General features: G+C 38.2%; 1 protein-coding gene across 1 annotated transcript in view; it reads right to left on the bottom strand.

Moving 5' to 3' along the window:
- Nucleotides 1-25347, bottom strand: part of LOC135209797 (putative neural-cadherin 2) — a 331667-nt gene that overhangs the window by 13889 nt on the left and 292431 nt on the right. Inside the window, 13 exon segments of the mRNA XM_064242574.1 lie at nt 128-200; nt 203-246; nt 249-471; nt 1333-1680; nt 2271-2519; nt 5704-6058; nt 7710-7882; nt 10985-11204; nt 15332-15342; nt 16784-17104; nt 18451-18619; nt 24232-24395; nt 24757-24959. Coding sequence (XP_064098644.1) covers nt 128-200; nt 203-246; nt 249-471; nt 1333-1680; nt 2271-2519; nt 5704-6058; nt 7710-7882; nt 10985-11204; nt 15332-15342; nt 16784-17104; nt 18451-18619; nt 24232-24395; nt 24757-24959 — 2553 coding nt within the window.

The following is a 25347-nucleotide window of genomic DNA, read 5'->3' as shown; positions in this document are numbered from 1 at the left end:
GACAGAAAAGTAAAACATGAAGCTAAAAAATCCAGAGTTTAAATTCCTTAACCAAAACATGTCCAGATATCTGGCTGGATATCCATCTCTTCCATTCATACACAACCAGTAGCCTCCACTGACTCACCGTCTTGCAAGTCATCTCCAATGGTCACGAGTCTGACTCCCAGGAACTCGGGAAGACCACCGACCGTCACTCCAAGTCTTGCTTGTCGATTTTTCTCCCCAAAGGGCATGGTGGACCCCAATTTCCTCCTGAAGACCAGATCTCCCGGGTGACATGAGGGATGGGATCGATCTGTTGACCCGCCATTCGTCTCCGCCGTCGACGCCGATGAGGAGGTTGCAGCCGTGTCTTTCTGCCCTGATGGTGTGCCAATGACCGTCTCCCAAGGGCCTGCCCTCGACGCAAACGACCCTGGCAGCCCATCCGGCACCGGACACTGACGCGCAGGCCACCCCGCCTCGCAGCTTGGTATGGAATGACAAAAGTGATAATGTTTCAAAAGGTAATAAGGTTTCAGAAGGTAATAAGGATTCATAAGGCAATAAAGTTTCAGAATGTAATAAGGTTTCATAAGGTAATAAGGATTCATAAGGTACTATGGTTTCAGAAGGTAATAAGGATTCAGAAAGTAATAAGGATTCATAAGGTATTAAGGATTCATAAGGTAATAAGGTTTCATAAGGTAATAAGGATTCATAAGGTACTATGGTTTCAGAAGGTAATAAGGATTCAGAAAGTAATAAGTTCATAAGGTATTAGGATCATAAGATAATAAGGTTTCAGAAGATAAGGATTCATAAGGTAATAAGGATTCATAAGATAAGGTTTCAGAAGCTAAAAAGGATTCATAAGGTAATAACGTTTCAGAAGGTAATAAGGTTTCAGAAGGTAATAAGGATTCATAAGGTAATAAGGTTTCAGAAGGTAATAAGGTTTCAGAAGGTAATAAAGATTCATAATATAATAAGGTTTCAGAAGATAATAAGGATTCATAAAGTAATAAGGTTTCAGAAGGTAATAAGGATTCATAAGGTAATAAGGATTCATAAGGTGATAAGGTTTCAGAAGGTAATAAGGTTTCACAAGGTATTAAGGATTCAAGAATCTTGGGTCGAAGAGGGCAAATAGTGATAATGTGGAAGACTAGTTTTATTATATTGCAAATGTCATAAGGCTGATAGCAACTATATTGACAAGGGAAGATACTGACAAAGACAGGGTATGAAACAATGAAAAAATGAAGTTTGGAGAGCTCGGTTTTGCTAGGATTTATCAACCCTTTCTTACACTACAGATGACACAGACCTAACGATTTTGAAACATACGTGAACAGCGAAAGCATGCTGAGTGTGCTGAGCTGCGAGATGGACCAGCATCCCTGTTGGCTCCCCGAGTGTCCTGACCCTCAACTGGACGCTCACAACCCTAGACGAAGGAGTGAAGGACAGAGCCAGTTTCATGTACGACTTTGAACCCAATGTGGCTGGGACTGTCGGGGTATCACAAGTGACCCCTGTCCACCCAGGATCACAGTGACACCCAGGGCGATTCAGGCCGCCTGCACAGGCACCTCTGATGCCGCACGTTCCCAGGCCACCAGGGCATGCGGTTTCTTGTGGTTGACAGCCAACTGTGCTGTCTTTGCTGCACGCTGGCTCTCCCAAGTCCATCAACTGCAATAAAGCTGCAAGACTGTCATTTCACTTTCATCACTCCAGGTACTACATGGGAAATACAGAAAGAAAGAATCAGTTTTTAAAAAACAAAACGATGCTGTTGATAACATCTCCATCGTGGTATATCTGTTGGGCATACAAACGAGCGCACAAGCACGCATGTAGCCTCGCACCCAAATAACATACTTACCCTTCCCTAAATAGTTAAAAAAAAATAAATTTAGGAAAAAGACCATAATAACTGTATTCAATGGATATGAATTTCTTTAGCTAATTATTGGTGCTGCCAGTGTCTGACTCTGATTTACCTATTTGTTTTCCTCATTTACAAAAAAGGATAAGTGTAGTAAGATTTTTTCATTGTATTTTGCATGAAAAATTGGTTTATTACCCAAAGCTCATCAGTGTCTGGCTTTTATTTATTTGTCTGTATTATTTAACATAGAAAGAAAAGTAATAAAACTTTTGATTGCATTTTGCACAAAGAAAATGATTCATTTATATCGAAACACCACCACAATGCTACCTTGAATTTTTCTATTTATAAACTATAATATAATTCTGGAAAACGTCATAAATAACCCCACCTGACCATTGATGTCCAAATGAGAAAGACACCCATCGAGTGAGTAAGGCGTAGGAGCTCGACTCCATCCATAATCCTTTGGTCGTTGAGGGCCTTGAGCCAGACCGCCTACTTGGAGAGGACCCAACGCCTCCCACGCTTTCAGACCCCCTGGAAGGTCCCAGGACTTCCTGCCAACGCAGTGAGAGTCGTCGCTGCTTGTCTTCTCCTCCCATCCCAGGCCACAGAAGTCCACCATCATGACCACTCCCTGAGCACAAGGAAATGGGACAGGAAATTCTACAGACTATGGCTATTTAAGAGGTAACCGAATTATCTGCTGTTGTATCCATATGATAAAAATAAATGTGCATTTTCATATCCTAAAAATTCCACCTTCTTTTGCAAACTATTCAAAATGACCTACGGGCTGCTGTATGAGCATGAGCCCGAGCTGGCATAAGGCCAGCTTAATGAAATAACAACCTCTGCATTAGGGTAAAGAAGCCTATTTTTATTTGATGGTTTTTTGTGGCTGTTTTCTTAAGACACCAAAATGAACTTAAAAAAAAAAAAACTGTCCTATCATGTAGTCACAAAATGAGCTAAACTTCAAAACTGTTTCACCATATTATAAGTTTCACTATCTTTCTCAGTAAGGTTGAACCCTTCTGAACTGTTAGGGGTCTTTTTGAACCGAAAAGAATTTTACATTAGCATATCTCTCTTGTTTTTAGAGATTGAAGTTTCATGCTCCTTGACTTTTCCTGATTTTAGGGGGTTAATATGTTGCCTAAGTCTGGTAAAATTTTTCCCATTAGTTAATGAGCAGCAAAAAAAGTAACATCTAATCTGTTTGGGTCAAAATGACCCGTACCTACTTTTTGCTATATTTGTTCCAAGTTTTTCACAAACTGCATCAAAGATGGTATGATTATTATAGTTTCCGTTTCAAATGCAGTATATACATTTTATTTAATAATTATATTCGTAGAAAAAATTGATCATTGTTTACAAGGTATAGAGTCTCTTAGGAGTCTTTGGGATGACACATATGGACGTCCTATATTTCGAGCTATAATGAGCCTTGAAACTTTTATGAAATATTCTAGGTTCATTAAATTTGATGATAAAGAAACCAGAGCTCGAAGGAGATCCACAGACAAGCTTGCCTCTATTAGAGATGTTTGGAACATTTGGGTTGAGAAGGTTCCTTTGCTGTATAACATATTTTCAACTGTTACTGTATGATGAGCAACTGGTTCCTTTTAGAGGAAAATGTCCATTTAGACAGTATATTCCATCAAAACTTGATAAATATGGGATAAAGATTTGGGCAACATGTGATGCAGAGAGTAGTTATCTTTGGAATGCTGAAATTTACACTGGGTATCAAGATGAATCTGTAGAATGTGAGCAAGGTAAACGTATTGTTCTGGAACTTACAGAAGGGCTCAAAGGTAGAAATGTAACTTCTGACAACTTTTTCTGTAGCTTAAATTTAGCTAAGGAACTGAAAGAGCGCAAGCAAACAGTTGCTGGAACTATCAGGAAAAATCAACAAGAACTCCCTGTAGAATTCTGTAACCCTAAAGGAAGGATCGGATATACTACCCTTGAAGGTTACTATGAAGATAATATCATTATTTCATATTGCCCATAAAAGGGAAAACTGTAGTAATGTTGAGTCACATGCATGATTGTGTCACTTGTAGTGAAAAAGAAGAAAAGAAACCTGACATTATTGAATTTTACAATTCAACTAAAGGAGGAATTGATAATTTAGACAAACTTGTTGCAACTTACAGGTCAAAGCATCAGACAAAAAGGAGGCCTATGGCCTTGTTTGATAACATAGTGGATGTGTCTGCCTACAATGCTTTTGTCCTTTGGAATATAGTGCAACCTAACTGGAAGGGAAAAGCTACCTTCCAGAGAAGAATTTTTCTTCTTGAACTGGGATTGGCCTTAGTCCAGCCTGTATTGTCTTCAAGGGTATCATTACCTAGGACGCCAAATGCCCGGCGTGTTGCTGAAACTGCAAGACCATCTATAGAATAAGATAATTCTCAGTCTCAGGAAAGAGCTGCAAAGAGAGAGCATTGTCAAATGTGTAAAAATGACAACAAAGTAATCACAATATGTACGGTCTGCCGAAAAACTAAATGTAAGCGGCATGCTGTTGTAACGTTCAAGTGCAATAATAGCAACTAATTCCTAATCTTCAATAAAGTAGGGTGGTTGGAAGAGTTAGGTGTGGGGTCTGAATGACAGACACTTCCACGTAGTAGACCCTGGGCATGCAAGGTAATCAATTATGTACTCTGTATGGCAGAGAACTGTCAGAATTTATGAGACGGGTCATTTTGACCCGGAACAGATAAGATGTTACAATGCTGATGAATAACTGCAATTGTAAGCTGACTATAAAGACTAACCATTCTAAATCTCAGGAAAGATATACAAAAAGATGGCATTGTTATATGTGAAAAAATTATAGCAAAGTAACAGCAATTTGCCAAAAAACTACATGTAAGCACCATGGTGTCACAATATTCAACTGCAATAATTTCAACTAAAAGCTATTCAATAAAATAGGGTGGCTAACAATGATAGAATTGAAGTCTGAATGATACCTCTCTTGCAGTGTACCCTGGACAAGCAAAGTAATCAAAAAAGTAGTTTGTATGGCAAGGAATTGTCTAAATTGACCCGAAATAGATTAGATGATACACAATTTTAACAGACCACAAGGGTTAAACATTTTTATTTATTCTATAGAATCCTTTATGAAAATATATCATTGGGAGTGTGCTTCCTTTCATCAAACACAATGAAGCTCGCTAATGCTTTTGTTGTTGTTGTCAACTACTCAGTAACTAGAAAAAGCTGCATTAATATCCGTTTTCTTTCAACTAATTTTCATTAATAACAGAATAATTCTAAGCATTGAGTTTTATCTTCCAATGAAATGAGCGACACTCACGCGTCTAGTTTCTTCTTCTTCTTCTTCTCTCTCTCTCTCTCTCTCTCTCTCTCTCTCTCTCTCTCTCTCTCTCGTCGTTGCGACGCCAGTAAGAACTAAAAAATCAATCAACCAACTCTCTCTCTCTCTCTCTCTCTCTCTCTCTCTCTCTCTCTCTCTCTCTCTCTCTCTCTGCAGCCGAGCTGTGATACACAACATTCTTAACTTAGTACCTAATCAACTGCTCGGATAAACAATATGAAAATATCAACATTATGAATTTTTTTATATAAACACTACTTGTCTCTACGCTAGTATTATCTACGGCATTACATTAACGTTCATGTCTTGACACTCAGAAGAGGAAGTACCTCGTCTTATACTAGTAATGAATGAAGAGGCATCCTTTTGGCTGCCTTTGAAGGAAGTTGCTCTAATGAAGCATGTGTCTCTTTTTAATCCTGCTTCAGACGACGTCTCCCCAACAAACCTGTGAATGCAGATGGAGGTGGATGGTGTGCCACTCGCCATCGGAGACAGACGCATTAACTCGAAGAACGAAAGAACTGCCAATCCCTTCGACGACGAGCTGAGGCTTCCTCTCGACCACCTGCAGAGCCAACATGGGCGAGGGTAGGCTTACTGAGGACCCAAAATGTTTCGACTGTGGGGCCAGAGGGCCAGAATAGAGGAGCAATCCGTGAGGTCTACGCGTCAGGACTCGAAGGGACATCGTATTTGGCAGGCACGGAGGGAGCGGTTTCATCCACACCCAGCTGGATCCACGGAAGGTCCTGGAGAGGATCTTGCACCGGGGACCCCAGGAACCTCCTGGACAGACGCACCTGCCGTGTTAGTTCGAGGGAAAATATGACATTTATACACAAGTCAATCTTTTTTTATGAATAAACATACCTTATACAAATCACGTTGTTATTTATTAGCCTTGTGGCTAAAAACACATATTATTATTATTATTATTATTATTATTATTATTATTATTATTATTATTATTAATTATTATTATTATTATTATTAATCTATTTCTTTTGGGCCATCACAGTCATCCTATTGGACTGGGTTTTTACTGTGTGAGCTTCCTCTTCAAGGATCTTGGGATCGTGCTAAGTGTTCCCATGATTATGGGTACATTTTCCACAGGCATATCCCATATCCTTCTCATTTCTATTTTCAGGTCTTGTTACTTATAAATATCTTCTCTCTCTTTTTCTTCTACTCTGGTGTCCCATGGTATTGCGACGTCAATGAGTGATACTTTCTTCTTGATTTTGCCAATCAACGTCACGTCTGGTCTATTGGCACGTTTCACTATATCTGTTCTGATACCTTAGTCCCAGAGCATCATCATCATCTTCTTCTTCTTCTTATGAAAATGAGCCCTATTCATATGAAACAAGCCCACAGGGGATACTAGCTATGAAATGTAATCTTTCAAAGAATATGGTGTCCATATTTTCTCCAAAGCAACTTAAAACTAGACCATCTGAGGAACCTAGTTAATAAACGAATGTTAATCCATTAGTTCAAAATTGTCTTCCACTCTACACTACAGCAAAATAGAAATAAATGGAAGTAAAAGGTATCTGGTATTCTCTATAAGACCGTACAACGCATCTGCTACATTCGTTTATGCTAACGTTGAGTTTTCTTTTTAATCCTGCATGTGAGAATTCTATTTGCTCTCTATCCAACTAAATATCTATTATTTTTTACATTTGGTAAAACTATCTCTTAATAAAACATCCGAACGAGGTTCAAATCCCTAGTGGAAATAGTTGACGGTTACAGAGACACGCAGAATTGCAGTTTATCGTCTTAGTTAAAGCTCTTAACTTAGTTATCTATCCTTAAAGCGTCTTTTCGATTTATAAATTTTATGCAGATGGAAAAGAACTCTCATTACAAAACCATTATCTTGCACTGTTCATGCAATAGAGACACTCATCCATGCTAATTTCTTAGACATCTCTTAACATGTAAACGCCTTTCCTTCCTACATCGGTTACAACAATCATTAAATTGTAATGTTTATTATAATTTAATGAGAATTTTTGGGGTTTCTTTGTAATAAGAAGCTATCCTAGGTAAACAATGTGCTACCTACTCTTCTTGATATACATGTAAGTAGCAAACATGAAAAAGGAAGTACCTGTGCAGATTGAACAAATAATGATAAATCATTATTCACAACAAATGCACACGCATTGTGGATAAAGCATGTACATTATATATAAATGAAAAACAAAAACACAAACCTCTCTCTCTCTCTCTCTCTCTCTCTCTCTCTCTCCTCTCTCTCTCTCTCTCTCTCTCTCAATTATAACTTATTTTATTCTTTGTTGACAGTACAAACTGCTGATGTGCATGAATGGTATCATTCATAGGACATCCATCAAATATTCTCTCTCTCTCTCTCTCTCTCTCTCTCTCTCTCTCTGTACACAAGTTTTGAAGACTGAATCACAAGCCTATCACCTGCTTCCTGAAGGAAACCTGAGGCACCTGCCTCCGTTGAGGCAAGTGGAGGGAGCGCAAGAGTCAGAGTCATAAGAGGCGTAGCCGCGCCCTTTGGAGCCTTCCTGGGACCCACACTCGAGGCTTCGAATGAGCAGAGGAGTCACCAACGAGGTCATGTTCGTGTCCACAACCTGGAAAGACAAAAGGGATTCCCACGACTCGAAGTAAAATGGTCTTTGTGTTACTCTCTATAAAAGTAACCTTTTTTTAAAGAGAAGTCTCGGAAATATTTGATGAAAACTTTCTTTTTTTTATAGAATTATCATTTTTCTGCGTACAACAGACATTTCACTAAGCCGTATATCTACCATAATTATGTCGCTGAAATTCCAGTTAAAATCTTAAAAATAATTATTTCACATACAAATTAAATTAGCATTTTAAAATAATCAAAATGATTACTCTCAAGTTGCTTTACCATAATCTTCATATTATATTTCTGGGTTTCAAACGTCTTGATGCCTGATCACGAACATTACAGCTTTAAAAATGTTTGACATAACTTTTCTTTTTATACTTTTTGTTTAAAAAAATCTTTCTTTTCAGTAAGAAAATACTCATGCAGAACTTTCGCCATAAATAAATAGATACGGTAACTTCTAATCTACAGGCAATTTTGGGTTATCAAGAAATATTAGAGAGAAATGTTTTGCATATTGACAAAGTCAAAAAGTGGGAAAAAGTAAGCATCTTTTGGTCAAAGATCTTCGATGCTATCACGTCACCTTTACCTTTGCTTCCATAGTTACTGGAAGAGTGTTACATGGGAAAAATCGCTGCTTGGGAGATTGGAAAATGACGAAATGAGAAGGACAGGCTTAGTAGAGATTACAGAGGTGATAAGAGAGTCACGATTGAGATGGTATGGGCATGTGTTGAGGATGGTGACGAGGAGGAGGAGGGAGTAAAGAGGGCTTGGGAGGAACCTGTTAGAGGAAGAACATCGAGAGGGAGACAGAGAATGAGAAGGCGATATAAAGTGGAGGAAAATGTGGAGAGAAGAGGTTTGGTGGAGGGTGATGCCTTTGGTAGAAGGCAGTGGAGGAGAAGGCGCATCAGGCAACCGACCCCTTCATGTAGGGATAACGGTGGGAAAGAAGAAGATCGGAAAGGAACATATTAGAACACATACGTAGAATGAATGCTGCTGACACTTATCATTTTAGTATTTTAGAAAGCACTTCAATTATATTTTCAGAAATGTTTTAAAATCATGTTCCAGTGACCTCTGTATCATATTTAGTATAAGGTGTGGTGTTGTTTTTATCTTTTGAGATAGCTTGAGTACAATTGACTGAGAGCGTGAGTAACTAGAGGATTCACGGGGTGGTTGGGGTGGGTGGGAGTGGATGCTATATATTTTTGGAATAAAACGAGAAAATGGAAACCGAGCCTCACTGATTAAACCACCACCAACAACAACTGTGGTAAAGATTCGTGGCTTTCAGTCCCCGAATATTACGACGATTCTTCAAGTCGGGAACCTGTTGCCAAGACGAACTAGGGTTTCTCTCCCGGGATCCCGGTCATTTTCCGAGGGTTAAATAATCCCGGGATTTTTCTCATTGTCCCGGGATTTTCCGGGACAAACTACTGGACTGTTCATAACAAAAATAAGAACCCGTCTAAGCGACAAAAGTGTTGATTGTCTGTGTTTTTTGAGATCTTAAACTGATCAGTTGATTCTCTCTCTCTCTCTCTCTCTCTCTCTCTCTCTCTCTCTCTCTCTCTTTTAATAGCAAAATTACTAATTACAAATTTCATAAGGAGTTGTCTAATGGTTAATTACTAAGTTGAGAATCACTACAAATTTCGTAATAAATATTACCTAAAATCCATGCCCTTAATTTTGCTTTTACCGATATAAAATTATGTTTTTATTTTGTTATATTATCAGCTGCAAAAAATTATGGTTAATTACCAAGTTGAAAATTATTACAAATTTTGTACTGAATATCTACAGCTTTTACTGATATATAATTATGTTTTTAATTTTGTTATATTATCAACTGCAAAAAAGACATTCATTTTAGTTTTGTAAAATCAGAAAAATATATAATTGAATGTACTCAAAATTTGTTTTCATTTTCATTAACATTTCAGTAAGTAGTAATAAAAGAAAATACCAATAAGCATATACATAATTTTATATGGTGTTATACTAAGGCTGTACATATATTTTACGGACAATTAAGGACTGATTCATGAATGAGCCGCCATAAGTAAAGCACTCTGACTATAAACATCAGTATTTATGAAGAACTCTTTATATTATAGTGTACATTGTGAGAGCTACTTTCATTAATATTATGTATTTACGATTCCATATTATAATTGATTATTAAATGACAAACTGTCACTCCAACTGAAAAGTCAACAGACAACAAACCCTAAGGCTCTGCGTAGTGAACAGCTAGTTAAGAAAAAATTAGAGAGAAAAAGACAGTAAAGTGCACGAGTGTACGTACTCTCATGCAGATAATTCGAGTAGAAGGGTAATGGAATACTATATTACAGTGGCTATGGCACTACCCTATACTTGAAAACAATGGTTATATGGTTAACAGCCAGAGGAGCATTAAAAAAAATAAGTCATAAAGGCAATTCATACAGAAATAGACATCCCGGGATCCCGGGATTAGATAAAATTTTATCCAGGGATTAGATGAAATTTTATCCCGGAATACCGGGACAAAGACATCCCCCAAAATGAGAAACCCTAAGACGAACAAAGCCCTATGGATTCTTGGTGGTCACCAAAACTCGTTCAAAGATGAACGCCATCAAATTAACTTGAAATCGAAATAGAAAAATACCAAAATGTTTTTGGAGTTGAGTTGAATCTAGAATTTAGGCCAAAGGCCAGTGAGACGTCTGAGGTCATTAGATGCTAAAATGGAAATTGACAGTAAAAGATTTGAAAGGTGTAACAGGAGGAAACCTCAACTCAGTTGCATTATATATCAATTGTTAGCAGAGGGTGGAAAGTAAGATGAAAAAAGGGAATATGAAAGGAGGTTCAGCAAAAGGAACGAAATGATTGCAGCTAGGGGCCGAGGGCAAGCTGCAAAGAATCTTAAGTAATGCCTACAATGCACCGAATGAGATCCAATGACGAAAATGTTTTTGGAGACTCCAAGAAAAAATATTTTATTTCTAAGTAATCATCCTCCACGTTTAATTGAAAAATACAAACAAACTTATTATAAAAATACAAATAAAAACTAGAATACCTGAAGGGGGAGAGCTGTCGAAGCTAGAGAGGTCACAGAGGCCCCTTCTTCGTAGGACAACTTGAGGGTGGAGAGAGCAGAGTCCTCTGGTCCTTCGAGGTGCGGGGGATATCCTCCACTCACGGCGTCCTTCTTAGGTGCCTGCTGGAGGGAGGGTCCTTTCTTTTCGAATACAGGTGGCGGGTCCTTCAGAGACACAGAGGCCAGTGGCCTTCTCCAGCTTTTGTGGGAAAAAGAAAGTCGCGTTAGTTAGCTGATTGTGCATTGTAATCATTCCTTATATTTATGTATTTAACAGCTTTATTGTATATAATTACTAGTTTCAAACACTTATGCTCAAAGTATTGATTACTTTTTTTTTTTAGAAAAAATCGAAATTACTTTTCCGTTAAACAGCCCACCCCAAAGTCATCCTAGTTCATGGTATTAATAAAAGTCAACTTTTGGCATATGGTGCACAGGATAAATGGAATAGAAAAGAATATAATATAGAATTTAGGAACCTATGAGGTCATTCAAAGTTGAGCCCGAAATTAAAATTAAAAAGGTTTGAAAGGCGTCAGAGGAGGAAAACCTTCCAGTTGCATGATGAAACAATTGTTTGAAGGTGGAATATAAGAGGGATTAGAATATGAAAGGAGATACAGTAAAAGGAATGAAAGGGGTTGCAAAGAATCTCAAGCAATGCCTACAGTGCACAGCACAAACCATCAACGGGGACAGTGTAAATATATTTATTAGCACATTAAAATTTTTCTTTCTCTCTCTAATTTATGGAAGATGTCAGACTTTCTACATTTGGTATGGTCAACGAATTTATTAGATGCCCAAAAAGTTAAGTATATCTTAGTTTAACCAGACCACTGAGCTGATTAACAGCTCTCCTAGGGCTGGCCCGAAGGAATAGATATTTTTACGTCGCTTGGAACCAATTGGTTACCTAGCAACGGGACCTACAGCTTATTGTCGGATCCGAACCACATTATTTCGATAAATTATTTTCTAATCACCAGATACAAATTCCTCTTATTCCGCGTTGGCTGAGCAGGGAATCAAACATTAGATGCCCAACAACATTTATAATTTTCTTTCAAAATATGAAAATACAAGGCAACAGAAATCAAGTCATACTTGAACATATCTCGAAAGCTCTCTTCAGAAGATATAAACTCTAAAAGCGTTTCGGCTTTAGACAAAGTGCTTGGGAAATTTATCAGAGCGTGATCACGTCCTTGTATGAGCGTGAGCGAGGGCCAATGTCAGAGCTGAAGTGGCTCCTCTCGAGTCAAGGAGTCTTGTCTAGAATGTCATGGGAAATGACTGACGTAGTTGACAAAAGAAGAATTCCATTTCGAAGACACGAGTGTGTTTGTTCATTGGTATGTGCGTCAAGGCAGGCAGGTTTATACCGGCCTTCGTGTTCATGATTTTTAAATATTTATCATGCTCCTTTTCTCTTTCTGAATGTGAGTCTATGAAGTGATAAGAGGGACAGGGCGCTCCGAAGTTTCTTCGTCGCAATCGAGTTTTCTGTACAACATATAAAGCTGTATAAAACCATAAGCTGTGCCCGGTACCCATTTAGATTCGGTAGAGTGAGGGTGCGTCCCATGCCAGATGCCCAACCCAAATTAACCTTAAATAAAAACTACTGAGGTTAGAGGGTTGCAATTTGGCATATTTGATGATTGGAGGCTGGATGATAAGAATACCAATTTGCAGCCCTCTAGCCTCAGTAGTTTTTTTTTATCCGAGGCTGGACAGAAAAAGTGTGGACGGACAGACAAAGTTTTCTTTAACAGAAAATTAAAACGCGGTTTTGATAAAGAAAAAACTATTTGGATTTGGTAAAGGGTCATCCTGTGAAGCTAAAATAAATTCATGGAGATATTAAGCATTACTGGACTCAGGTGGTAGGCTTCTACTTCGATGTAAACGAATCATACTATTTAAAATGCAACATAGTATATTCATACAATTATTATCTTTTCTGTAATAGTCTACAGGAAACGAACTCCAGGTTTCATTGTTATCACTTGAAAACTTAAATTGGAGAAAATGTATTGATAAGCACTGAAGAGGAAGTGTGTTTGTGCGCCTAAATGTATTTGCACTCCAATCTTCATTATTTTTGCTAAAGTTCCAAAGGTCGATACGGATCTGTTATCACAAAGGGACAATGCTGAGTAACAATCTGCTTTGTACATTACGAAGACGATTTAATACAGGAATCATTCAAATTTCGTGGCCATCTCTGATGGGACACATACCTACAGTATAGTGGAGCAGCTTGATGTGACTTTTGGCCAGAATTGTTCATTTGATGATACAAGCATGAAATTTGGTATGATTATACTCTGTACGTCACATTTTGAGAAAGAAGTGCTAGCCATCGAAAATTCCAATATGGCTACCATTTTTTTAAGATGGCCGCCAGCACACCAAGCAGTGTCATGCACCAGAAAAATGCCGATCTGTCTATCTATTTAAAAATTTTGCTACTAAAAAAGGCTACTGATAAAGGGAAGTCAAACTACAGAGCCAATCTTGCAGTCAAGTCAACACTATTGTTCCTGAGGCAGGGGGGATTCTGCAAATAGCAATGGGGCAAAAGGAAGGTTTTGGCACCAAAAACTCAGTTGCTTTGGGCAGATGAAGCTCAATATTCATATATGAGAAGGAAAACTCTAAAATTAAACTATGGAAGTAGAGCCAAGAGTGTGTCTGTTGCTCACTATCAGGGCACACTGGTGACAGACACTGCTGTGAAACTTAGCATGGGGTTCAATATCAGCTAGTTTATTCACAAATGCTATGTAATCAGCCGCAAAGAAATTATATAACTGCACCTGAACTGACAGGATGTGCCAGGGGGGAAAGCCGAGTCAAGGATGACTGGGGCTTTAACGTTATCTGATGGTGAACAAACAGATCGCACTGGATTTAAGTGATATTGGGTGAACGATCGGGTTAGGTGCAGGGCAACAGCTCGATCTTAACTGTATCCCATGCATGAAAGTGAGCAAAGGTGGTAAAAGGATACACCCACAGCTAGGTCTACTTAAGTTCAAAGTATCTTATCATGGTTGCCAAACCAAAATGTCTTTCTCAAGAGGACAAAAATGATGAAACACTAATTTCACCTCTTTGCTTATTTCAGAGGAAAAAGGATTCTGCTGGATATGTTAATCTTGCAGAAAATGAACCATTGTTTCATGCTCTAATTGCAATGCCAATATCATTTGATCTAGCACAGTTATAAGATGGACAAGGCATAGAAACTACAAATATACAAAATAAAGCAAAACATCATAAACCTGCAGGCTTGTCTTTAACAATACCAAATTGAAAAGAGCACAGAAGAGAGCAGGGACTCCCAGTACATCAGACAGAAGTAAACTATGTAAAGAGATCAAGAACCTCAGATACTCCAAATGTATAGTCTTTTTGTGTGAAGAAGAGGATGAGATATCAAATTCAAGACAAGCAATGACAATGTAGCTGAATGAAAGACTCAATCAATGTGCCAAGACCCTACACCAAGGAAAGTTCCATACAAATTTAAGTGCTGGTGATCTTGTTGCTCAAGAAGTGAAGTATCACCCACGATACTTGACAACTCAGAGAGAGCACATCTTAATGCGATAAAGCAAGAGGACAATAGCCATGATCAATCCAAAGAGATATATCAAGTGGCTTTTTCCGAACTTATCAATTGGAACGATGGTTCTTTTCTTGTGTGTGTTGGTGAATGTCACTTGATTGAGTTTTCTAGTTAACTTTAATGGCATTAAAATTCATTAGTCCGCACGACTATAAAAGGTGATCCACACATTGGATCCTCCTCCTTTGACTTCTAACGATCATAAGTGTAACATCTAATAAGGGGAGCAATTCTGTTTCAGTACGTGAGTGAGTCGTGTGTGCGGGTTGTGGAGTTGCTGGTGACCATGGTATGAGTAACGTAGGTCATTGTAAAATATTTGTTGCATCGGCAATTGTACATCGTTCTAGAGTATTGTTTCGAGTTAATCATGTGTTAAATTGCGATTGCAATGTATTAAATTGAGGAAGATAAACTTTCAATTTTGAATCTCTTTGAAGCGGTCACGTGTTCGTGTCCTGGTGGAGTTTGATTTCAGTTGAACATGTTTAGAGTTTGTTTTTTTAATAAAAAGTGTTAAAACTCCGTATCTTTATTACCATACAGTTGTCCTTGAGTACGGCCTGGTATCTGTGCCCTTATGGCCGAATTTATCGGCCATAACGTCAGGCCTAGAACTCTAAAACTAAAGTGGTGTGATAATTACTCACAAAAGTTAAGATTATTTTGCATATTAGGCTTACCTGGTGACCATCTTGGAAAATGGCCAATTAAGGGAATTTCAGGTGGCTAGCACTTTTTTTTATTTTCTTTTTTTATTTAAGTCTATCCCCCAATGAGCATTTCTGCCAAATTTCATCTTGTATCATCAAATGAACGATTGTTTGGCTTATGTATTCCACTAGTAGTAGTTTATAATATTAGATGTTAAAAACCTATAAAAAAAAGCCCTTTTATATGGATTACACAACTCTCTACAGCACCATCAGTGTCTTGTATCACTCTAATTTTGACTTGGTCAGGTGACTGCTAGAAGTCAGAGCTACTTCAACAACATTATTCTAAAAGCTGAATGCAGACTTTATGACTATCCTGAATATTTACCAATGAAACGCAACCAGCAACAACAAGCAACAGATAAAAAATGCGCCGAAGTAAAGCCCAAAAACAGATCCATCTCTCAGTTGTCTCGGTATGATGCTGCATGAGCCGTGGTCCAAAAACTTTAACCATGGCCCAGCGGTGGCCTCTCCTATTTCGTTGTCAGACGTACGATTATGGCTAATTTTGACCTTAAAATAAAAACTACTGAGGCTAGAGGGCTGCAATTTGGCATGTCTGGTGATTGGAGGGTGGATAATCAACATGCCAATTTGCAGCCCATAGCCTCAGTAGTCTAAGATCTGAGGGCGGACGGAAAAAGTGCGGACGGACAGACCAACAACTATCTCAATAGTTTTCTTTTATAGAAAACTAAAAACCATCATTGAATTCATTATCTTCAACGCGAGACAAATTGTAAGAATTTGAATAAAAAATTTTTGCTATATCATCCATTCTCATTATTCTCTGCCTCCCCTCAAATATAGCAAATTTTCGAGATAATATATACTTTTCTTAACAAACAAACAGAGTTCTTTACATGAGATTTAGTTCGCGTTCGCAAGTTCAGTCCTATGCATTTGTGTAGGAACAAGTACCTGTTCTTGATTTGGAGACAGTAGCTTGATAGATTCGTCCGTTTTAAAATGACACAGCAATCATTCGGTCGATGTTAGTTACGACCATTATCAGTGAGGTCATAATCAAAATTATTGCTGCTGCATCCTTTACATAAAACAGGATTATGACCAGCAGGGTACGCGGTATAAAACACTAACTTATTGCATTTTCCTTTTTCCACTCATTTCCTACAAGATCTTCACTAGTTGAATAGACTATACAATTTAGCTGGAAGACCATGCCCTGAGACATACAAGGTTTTTCAGTACTGAACGGAAAATTGAGAGTAAAGATGTTATAAAGGTGTGACAGAAGGACAAACTCGTAGCTGAGCAAATGAAAAAAATGTTAGGAGGTACAGTAAAAGGAATGAAAGGGGTTGTAGCTAGAGGGCGATTGGGAGCAGCAAACAACCTTGAGTAATGCCTACAATGCGCCTCATGAGGTTCGGGAAGCATTTAGAATCCTCTCACCTTATCCCTGTGGAGAGACAATAAGCCCTGTAGCTTGACAGGATTCACAAAAGCTTCCTTCTCATCATCCTTCACGCTCACCCAGACGCATGTCGTTGGCGCTGGATGCTCACTGGATGAGTTAGGACCAGCTGGTTGTTCCCCCTCTTGTGGATGACTAGATGAAGATTCAGTTCCTGGAGAAATGACGGAGACTGTCGAAGTGATCCCAGGAAGATCATCATTCCCGTAAACGCTGACGACTTCCACTTTGCAGGAGTGACCTTCTGACATGACGTCGTCTATTGCCTGCAGGAGTTTTCCAAGACCGCCTCCTCCAGTCTTGCGTGGGATAAAGGGGAAATAATGAAATATTAACAATGATGATGATGATAAGAGGCAGTAGTAACAACAGAAGGTCCCTTCTCCTTAAAAGTATATCAGAATTAATTCCATTTGGTATAATGAACGTAAAAACTCATTTTGTGTGTGTGGGCGTGTGTGTCTTCCTGCTAACAAACTGATTATTGCATAGACAAAGTGACTGCAAATATAACTCAAATTCCTTTTTGACCTTTGACCTTTGTATCTTGACCTTAACTAACTTCACTCTGTGTCACGGCAAATACACTGTCTCTGCCTGGTATACTTGAAACGTTAAGGACATATAATGTTCTCATCTGACATATGAATTTCATTAAGGATCAGAGGAAGGTATAGATATTGAAAAATTGTGATAGTTTTACAAAGTCACACATGCATAAAAACGTATCTGGGGGGGGGGGGGGGGGGGGGGGGGGGGGGGGGGGTGGGGGGGGGGCGGGGGGGGGGGGGGGGGGCCCACTTTTCTTGGAAATTATAATTACAATGTGGTTAAAACACAGCTCCTTTCCAGGAAAACGAATGAGATCTTTTTTTAACTTTGTAGATTTTCAATGACGGTCGTTTGGCAACATTTCGAAAATTTGAGACAAAAACAAAAAAGTTCATGAACAGCAAAAAGTTCAGGAAAAAAATAGTTTAGGAAACAAACTTTAGAAAAAAAAAACGTTCGGGAAACAAAATAGTTAAAAAACACAAAAATGTTAAGAAACAAAAAGTTCGGGAAACAAAGTTTTAGGGGTTTATAATGAAACACAAAAATGTTGAAGAAACAAAAAGTTTCAATAAACAAAAACTTTCAGGAAACTCAAAGTTCAAGAAACACAAAAGTTTAAAAAACTTAAAAGTTCAGGAGACACAAAAAAGTTCAAGAAACTGAGAAACACAAAATTTCAAGAAACTAAAAGTTCAAGAAACAAAAAAGTTCAAGAAACTCAAAGTTCAGGAAACAAAAAAGTTCAAGAAACTTAAAGTTCAAGAAACTCAAAGTTCAAGAAACAAAAAAGTTCAAAAAACTCAAACTTCCAAAACCAAAAAAGTTAAAGAAACTCAAAGTTCAAGAAACACAAAAGTTTAAAAAGCTCAAAAGTTCAGGAAACACAAAAAAGTTCAAGAAACAAAAAATTTCAAGAAACTAAAAGTTCAAGAAACAAAAAATTTCAAGAAACTCAAAGTTCAAGAAACAAAAAATTTCAAGAAACTCAAAGTTCAAGAAACAAAAAAATTTCAGGAAAAAAAAAAAAAAAAAAAAAAAAACGAATCGCCAATAACCCACGACTAAAAGATCTCCAGCACTATATACTCACCGAGGGCGCCCAACCCCTGGTCAAGTCTGCTGGAGTGATAGGGGTCAGAATGACTGGGGTAGCGTGAGTCAGGGCATCGTGAGTCAGGGTCCTGACCACCACAGTAACGTTGGCAGCAACGTCCACTTGACTCCACACTCGGTCACTCACGGCAAAGTGCAGCTGGTACCTGTTCGACAAAAGAGAAACAAGGAATATTTCTAACAATTACAATATAACATTCAGCTCTGTTAATTTTGGACAGAACTTTCTCAAGTCTCCTTATTGTTGATTTTTCAGTATTGCTTTGACTGGCAAGCAATGTGCCATGTCAAAAACGGTGGATTCAAAGGACAATTATTATTCTGCATAGATATACATGAATCTCTCTCTCTCTCTCTCTCTCTCTCTCTCTCTCTCTCTCTCTATTTCCTGCGCTTTCCTCATATTTTCGCGCAACGTTTCGACTCAGGCTCTTCTGGTCATCTTCCAGGCAAAGGTTGGAGTTGGACTGATGCTTTTAGCAGTCCTACAGTGTTTTATAACAGAAAGTCAACAGTAAGGAGACTTGAAGATGCCTCGTATGAAATTAACCCAGCTGAATCAGCCATTATGTTTAACAGAAATATAACATTCACTAATAATTACCTGTTCCAAGTAAATGAAATGAATAATATCCATAAGAACTGAATAGAATACAGAATTTTGGCCAAAGGCAACCATAACAGAGATCTGGGAACTTTTCAAGAAATTGGGCAACTTTCCAGGAGATCTGGCAACTTTCCAAGAGATATGCCAACTTTTCAAGAGATCTGGCATCTTTTCAAGAGATCTGGCATCTTTTCAAGAGATCTGGCAACTTTTCAAGAGATCTGGCAACTTTACAAGAGCTCTGGCAACTTTTCAAGAGATCTGGCAACTTTCCAAGAGATCTGGCAACTTTCCAAGAGATGTGGCAACTTTTCAAGAAATCTGGCAACTTTTCAAGAGATCTGGCAACTTTCCAAGAGATTTGGCAACTTTTCAAGAGATCTGGCAACTTTTCAAGAGATCTGGCAATATTCCAAGAGATCTGGCAACTTTTCAAGAGATCTGGCAATATTCCAAGAGATCTGGCAACTTTCCAAGAGATCTGGCAACTTTCCAAGAGGTCATTCCGAGCTGAAGCGGAAATTGCCAGTAAAACGGTTTGAAAGGTGTAACAGAAGGAAAGCATCCCAGCTGCATTAAGAATCAATTGTTAGAAGAGGGTGGAGGAAAGTCAGATGGAAGAAAGAAAATGAAAGGAGGTAGAGTAAAAGGAATGAAAGAGGATGCAGCTAGTGACCGAAGGGACGCTGTAAAGAACCTCCAGCACTTATGCCGCTACCTCCCTACTAGGAAGAATATCCTAATAATTACAATAAAACATTCCTAATATTGTTACAACTGCACCACAACAAATATTTTGTGTATTTACTTCACGCCCAAAAATAAAAATTTTCTTCTTATTTTAACGTTGTTCAAGCTACATAGAAATGATAAAGTAGCTGCCAACTTGAACAGAAAAGGCGCTTTCACATCAAAATTTACAAATATTTATCGATGACTTTTTATGAAGTTTCAGTGAATGTCAGTGAATAAAAACTTATTTGAAAGGTAAACACTTCGAACCGAGTCTTCATCTCGATAATGTAACCGGGTAACTTTGAAACCCTAGGTTTTTCAGTCTCCATAAAGGGTTTCGCTCAAGAATTAATGTTCACGAAATCAAGATACCTTTAAACCATATTCGCTTGTTTTCATCATAGTTTTCACCCGAGCATGAATGGGTAAAAACAGCATTTTTCCCTGTTTGACCCAAGACATTAAAGTAATTGGAATTAAGGGACTTTAAAAAATCGATGCTTTCTGTCTTCACAGGCGGCATGTTGTAGGTAAACGTGAGATCACGCAATATTTTTGGATTTCAGAAATTTTTAAAGAGATCAGGCAACTTTTAGAGAGATCAGACAAATTTTTGAGAGATCTGGCAACTTTTAAAAATACCATGCAACTTTTCAAGAGATCTGGCAACTTTTAGGAGATTGGCAGATTTTAAAAAGATCAGGCAATTTTTCAAGAGAACTGGTAACTTTTCAAGAGATCTGACAATTTTTAAAAACAGCAGGCAACTTTTCAAGATATCTGGCAAATTTTAAGAGATCTGGCAACTTTTAAAAAGATCAAGCAATTTTTCAAGAGAGCTGGTAACTTTTCAAGAGATCTGGCAACTTTTAAAAAGACCAGGCAACTTTTCAAGAGATCTGGTAACTTTTAAAAGATCTGGCAGCTTTTAAAAAGACCAGGCAATTTTTCAAGAGATCTGGCAACTTTTCTGTCTTCACAGGAGCTATGCTATAAGTAAACGTGAGATTGTGCAACTTTTAAGCATATACGGAACTTTTAAGCATATAAGGAACTTTTAAGCATACAAGGAACTTTTAAGCATATAAGGAACTTTTAAGCATATAAGGAACTTTTAAGCATACAAGGAACTTTTAAGCATATAAGGAACTTTTAAGCATACAAGGAACTTTTAAGCATATACGGAACTTTTAAGCATATAAGGAACTTTTAAGCATACAAGGAACTTTTAAGCATATAAGGAACTTTTAAGGATAATGGAACTTTTAAGCATAAGGAACTTTAAGCATATAAGGAACTTTTAAGCATATAAGGAACTTTTAAGCATATAAGGAACTTTTAAGCATACAAGGAACTTTTAAGCATATAAGGAACTTTTAAAGAGACCATGCAACTTTTAAAGGATCTGGCATCTTTTTCAAAGCTAACAAAAACAAGAAGAGAGTCGATCAAAACCATGTGAATCCTGATTTATCAAGGAATAGTCCTGTCTTCTTCTTCTTTCGATCCTATTAATCCAAGTGTATAGCAGGGTCGGCCGCTCGGGTCAACATTTTCCATCTAATTCGATTCCAAGGAATAGTAATGTTGCATGACAATTATACAACATAGAACAATTATTATACAAGCTCAATAAAGCAAACAACGCAAGAATAATGCGCTAAAAACTATCTAGTGAAACAGGTGAATGCTGTTGCATCAAAGTGTAAATGAAATTGCAAAACTACTATGAGATTCAGGGCCTCTGTAACACGGTTTTTTGGACTTTGCTCTTTATCAAAGCATCGGATGTAGCTGAAAGTTGACCTATATATTTTTTACAACCACACACAAATTTTGTCAGCATTATCAATAACCTAAACCCAATAATTTTAATTTTTATAGAGTAAAAATTATCTAGCCGACGCCATGGCCAATGATTACGAGCCAAGAGTCGAAAAACATTCATTACGTAAGCAAGGTAAACACCATTTGTCGAAATGTTGCCCCGCCCACCTTGTTCCATCGGCTCTGAAACCCATAGCAGTCAAGAATGGCTAACAGAATTTGGAATTGTCCCCGTGGTTGCAAAACTGCATTTGTCTTACGACTTAATGAAATAACCTATCATTTAATGTAAAACTTAAGTTCTGAAAAGGCCAAGGCTTATTGCACAGTGAAAAAACATGACAAAGACTTTATGAATGGCGGAACGATACATAGATATGGGTGGGGTATCTGTGCTAGCGTAGTAATACTACGTTTAGGGCAACTGCTGGGATCCTTGAGGATTATTTAGCACTTCTTACAACTACTCGAGAAATTAGTTTTTATAGGCAGAAGTTAAATTTTCTAATCCAACAATCCCTATGATAGCCTTCAGCGTTATCCTGAATTATAATGAGGCCAAAGTGGGTAGAGCCTCATGAAGCCATCATTCTGACGATAATTATTGGTGAAGGTGTAAAGCCAAAATACGGTACCGGCTATTTTTTTTCCAGTAAATAGGTAGATAGCCAATAAATAAAAATTGCTTGACATTAGATATAGCAGCTATCAAATTAAGCTTGTCTACTATGTTTTTGAAAATTTCCAACTATTCTCTACATCTTGTAAATCTGATTGTGACCTATAAAGTAGACTGTAATTTCTTAGGAAACTTATTTTGGGAGTTAGACTGATAATCGAAGTGTTTTTGTATTTATTAACATATTTTGTTGCTTTGTTCATTATGACAATTATCAGTGGAGAGGTTTCAGAGTTCATAAAGGTGTACTGCTTTGCTTGTATCTAAATTTTTATGTCATTGTTGCCAGAGGTATAGCCTTCGTTACGTATAGCCAATCATCCGTCGAGAAAGAGGGAAGAAATGCTGTCATAAGTTACGTAACGAGTGCGTTCGATACCTTTTCTCTGAGTAAGTTGGCCCGTCTTAAAAAAAAGTCACTTTTACATTATAAGTACCAAATTTATTCAACCTACGTAATGCAAAATATAGTCAAAATTTATGTGTAGATATAATGTGTATTCTGAAAAAGGGTTATATTTATGAAATGCATATATAAAAAGTTATTTCGAAAAAACCGTGTTATAGCGGCCCTGAATCTCATAGTAAGTCGTTTTAATGACAATGATGCCAACAGGACCTTTGACCTGAGTTGGTGTGGTAAAAGGCCCTATTTGCATTATTGTCATTAAACCCAACCTCTTTATTATGCATTTCCATTTACACTTTGAAGCAACAACATTCACCTATTTCACCACTTTGTTTTTCAGCGTATTATTTTCGCGGTATCCTTTATTTTATTGAGTTTATATATGTATTGGTTTCATATTTTATAATTACATCATACTGCAACATGAAGAATCATTGATAAATCAGTATGCAGCATTTCTTTCTTTTGCATCGCCTTTTTTACTGTTTTTGTGAACTTATTCAACTTTGAATGTGCCCGTTTCCATATTCCCGAACTACAACCGAATACTGGACTTCCCCTGAAAAAGCGGGACGCCATATCTCAACAACTAACCATAGAATTGTTCTGAAAATAATCTCAATATGTTTCTCACACCCAAAATACTGACTTAACCTCCTTAAATACATCCTAACCTAACTTAGGGCAGGGCAAATACATGTCGGGAATTTGCTGCCCTTTTAGCAGAAAGTTGAATAAAGTTCCCTGCGCAGTTTATAGAATATTGGCATTATCATCTTGTGGCAGGATCAAGATTGTGATACCTTCATTATCAAAACATGATTTTGGTTGGCATTACCATCATACCTGGAGTAATTTGATAATTCTGAAAAATTTTAGAAGGTTTATTTTAGATTATTATAAGTTTGTGATATGCGGAAAAAAATGCATGATTCATTCATTCACATTTTATCGCACAATTGTTCTACCCATTGTAGAGCTGTGTCGTTTGCTGTTCTCAAATGGCAAAAGGAAATGTACTCTCAATGGTTCAAAATGGCTAAAATATCGTGTATGTTTCCATATTGTGGGGATTTATTATCAACATCAATTCCTTCCTTTGTGTACATAGCTACTGCTCATTCTATGACGAAGATATACGAAGAACGATTTAACCTTTTTTTCTATGGAACAGGATAGAATATAGAATCTAGGAAAGAGGACAAATGCCGGGACCTATGAGGTTACTCAGCGCTGAAAGGGAAATTGATAGTATGTTGAAAACCTCAAAAGCAGTTGCATTATGAAACAATTGTTAGGAGAGGGTGGAAAGTCACATGGAAGAAAGAGAATATGAACGGATGTACAGTGAAAAGGATGGAAGCGGATGCAGCTAGGGGCCATAAGACCCTAAAGTCATGGCTAAAGTGCACAGAATGAGGAGCACTGACGGCACTACCTCCCTACAAGGCATATCAACTCGATCCTCTGCTTTCATAGAAACGTCTGAAGTGAGACTCACCTTCCTTCTCGGACGAGGCTGGAAGCAAAAATGGAACCGTCATCAGCATTCAGCGTAAACAGAGGATGAGGCTTCCCGGCCCATAGGAAGGTCTTGTCTCCTACATCCCAGTCGTCGGGGTCGTCTACGAACACCCGACCTAAGGGTGCGTCCGATCCGCTGCCCTACGGAGGAATAAGCAGTTACTGGTTCAGGAAATCTCTTTCTCTCTATCTCGTCACCTGCCTCTCTCTCTCTCTCTCTCTCTCTCTCTCTCTCTCTCTCTCTCACCTGCGTCTCTCTCTGTTTCTCTCTCTCTCTCACCTGCGTCTCTCTGTGTGTGTCTCTCTCTCTCCTCATCTACGTCTCTCTCTCTCTCTTTCCATACCTGCGTCTCTCTCTCTCTCTCTCTCTCTCTCTCTCTCTCTCTCTCTCTCTCTCCTCACCTGCGTCTCTCTCTCTCACCTGCGTCTCTCTCTATCTATCTCTCTCTCTCCTCACCTGCGTCTCTCTCTCTCTCTCTCTCTCTCTCTCTCTTTTACACACCTGGGTCTTCCACAGATAGACAGTCTTGGCAGCAGGTTTCATGGGATTATCGTTCAGGTCATCGACAACAATCGTGACAGTCTGCTTCCTCTCGAGTCCTCCGGCGTCGCCAACCACGACTTCTACTTTGAGCGTCCGATGGGTCTCACGATCCAGGGAGCCTCGGGTCCATAACTCGGCTCCTCCCCGACCGCTGTCGACATCTGGTGGAGCAAAGGGCAAACAAAGAAGTAATCGTTATAAATCACAAAACAGAAGAAGTGCTCGTATATTTGTACTGAGAATTGGTTTTACTTAGGAAAATTTAGCTATAAAGTCCAGCACTGGAGCGCTTCCAGCCTTTCAGGACCCGAAGGAGTGAAAGTGGTTGTTGGAGTTACTGGAATGAACTGAATTGAATGTAGAATTTAGGCCAAAGGTCATGCATGAACTGGTACCTATGAGGTCATTCAGCGCTGAAACGGAAATTGACAGTAAAAGGTTTGAGAGGTGTAACAGGAGGAAAACCTCAAAACAGTTGCACTATGAATCAACTGTTAGGAAGTCAGAAGGGAGAAAGAGAATATGAACGGAGTTACAGTAAAAAGGATG

This window comes from Macrobrachium nipponense, chromosome 38 (genome assembly GCF_015104395.2).
Source record: "Macrobrachium nipponense isolate FS-2020 chromosome 38, ASM1510439v2, whole genome shotgun sequence".
In the NCBI taxonomy this organism is placed as follows: Eukaryota; Metazoa; Arthropoda; class Malacostraca; order Decapoda; family Palaemonidae; genus Macrobrachium; species Macrobrachium nipponense.
This window is presented reverse-complemented; position numbering and strand designations above follow the sequence as displayed.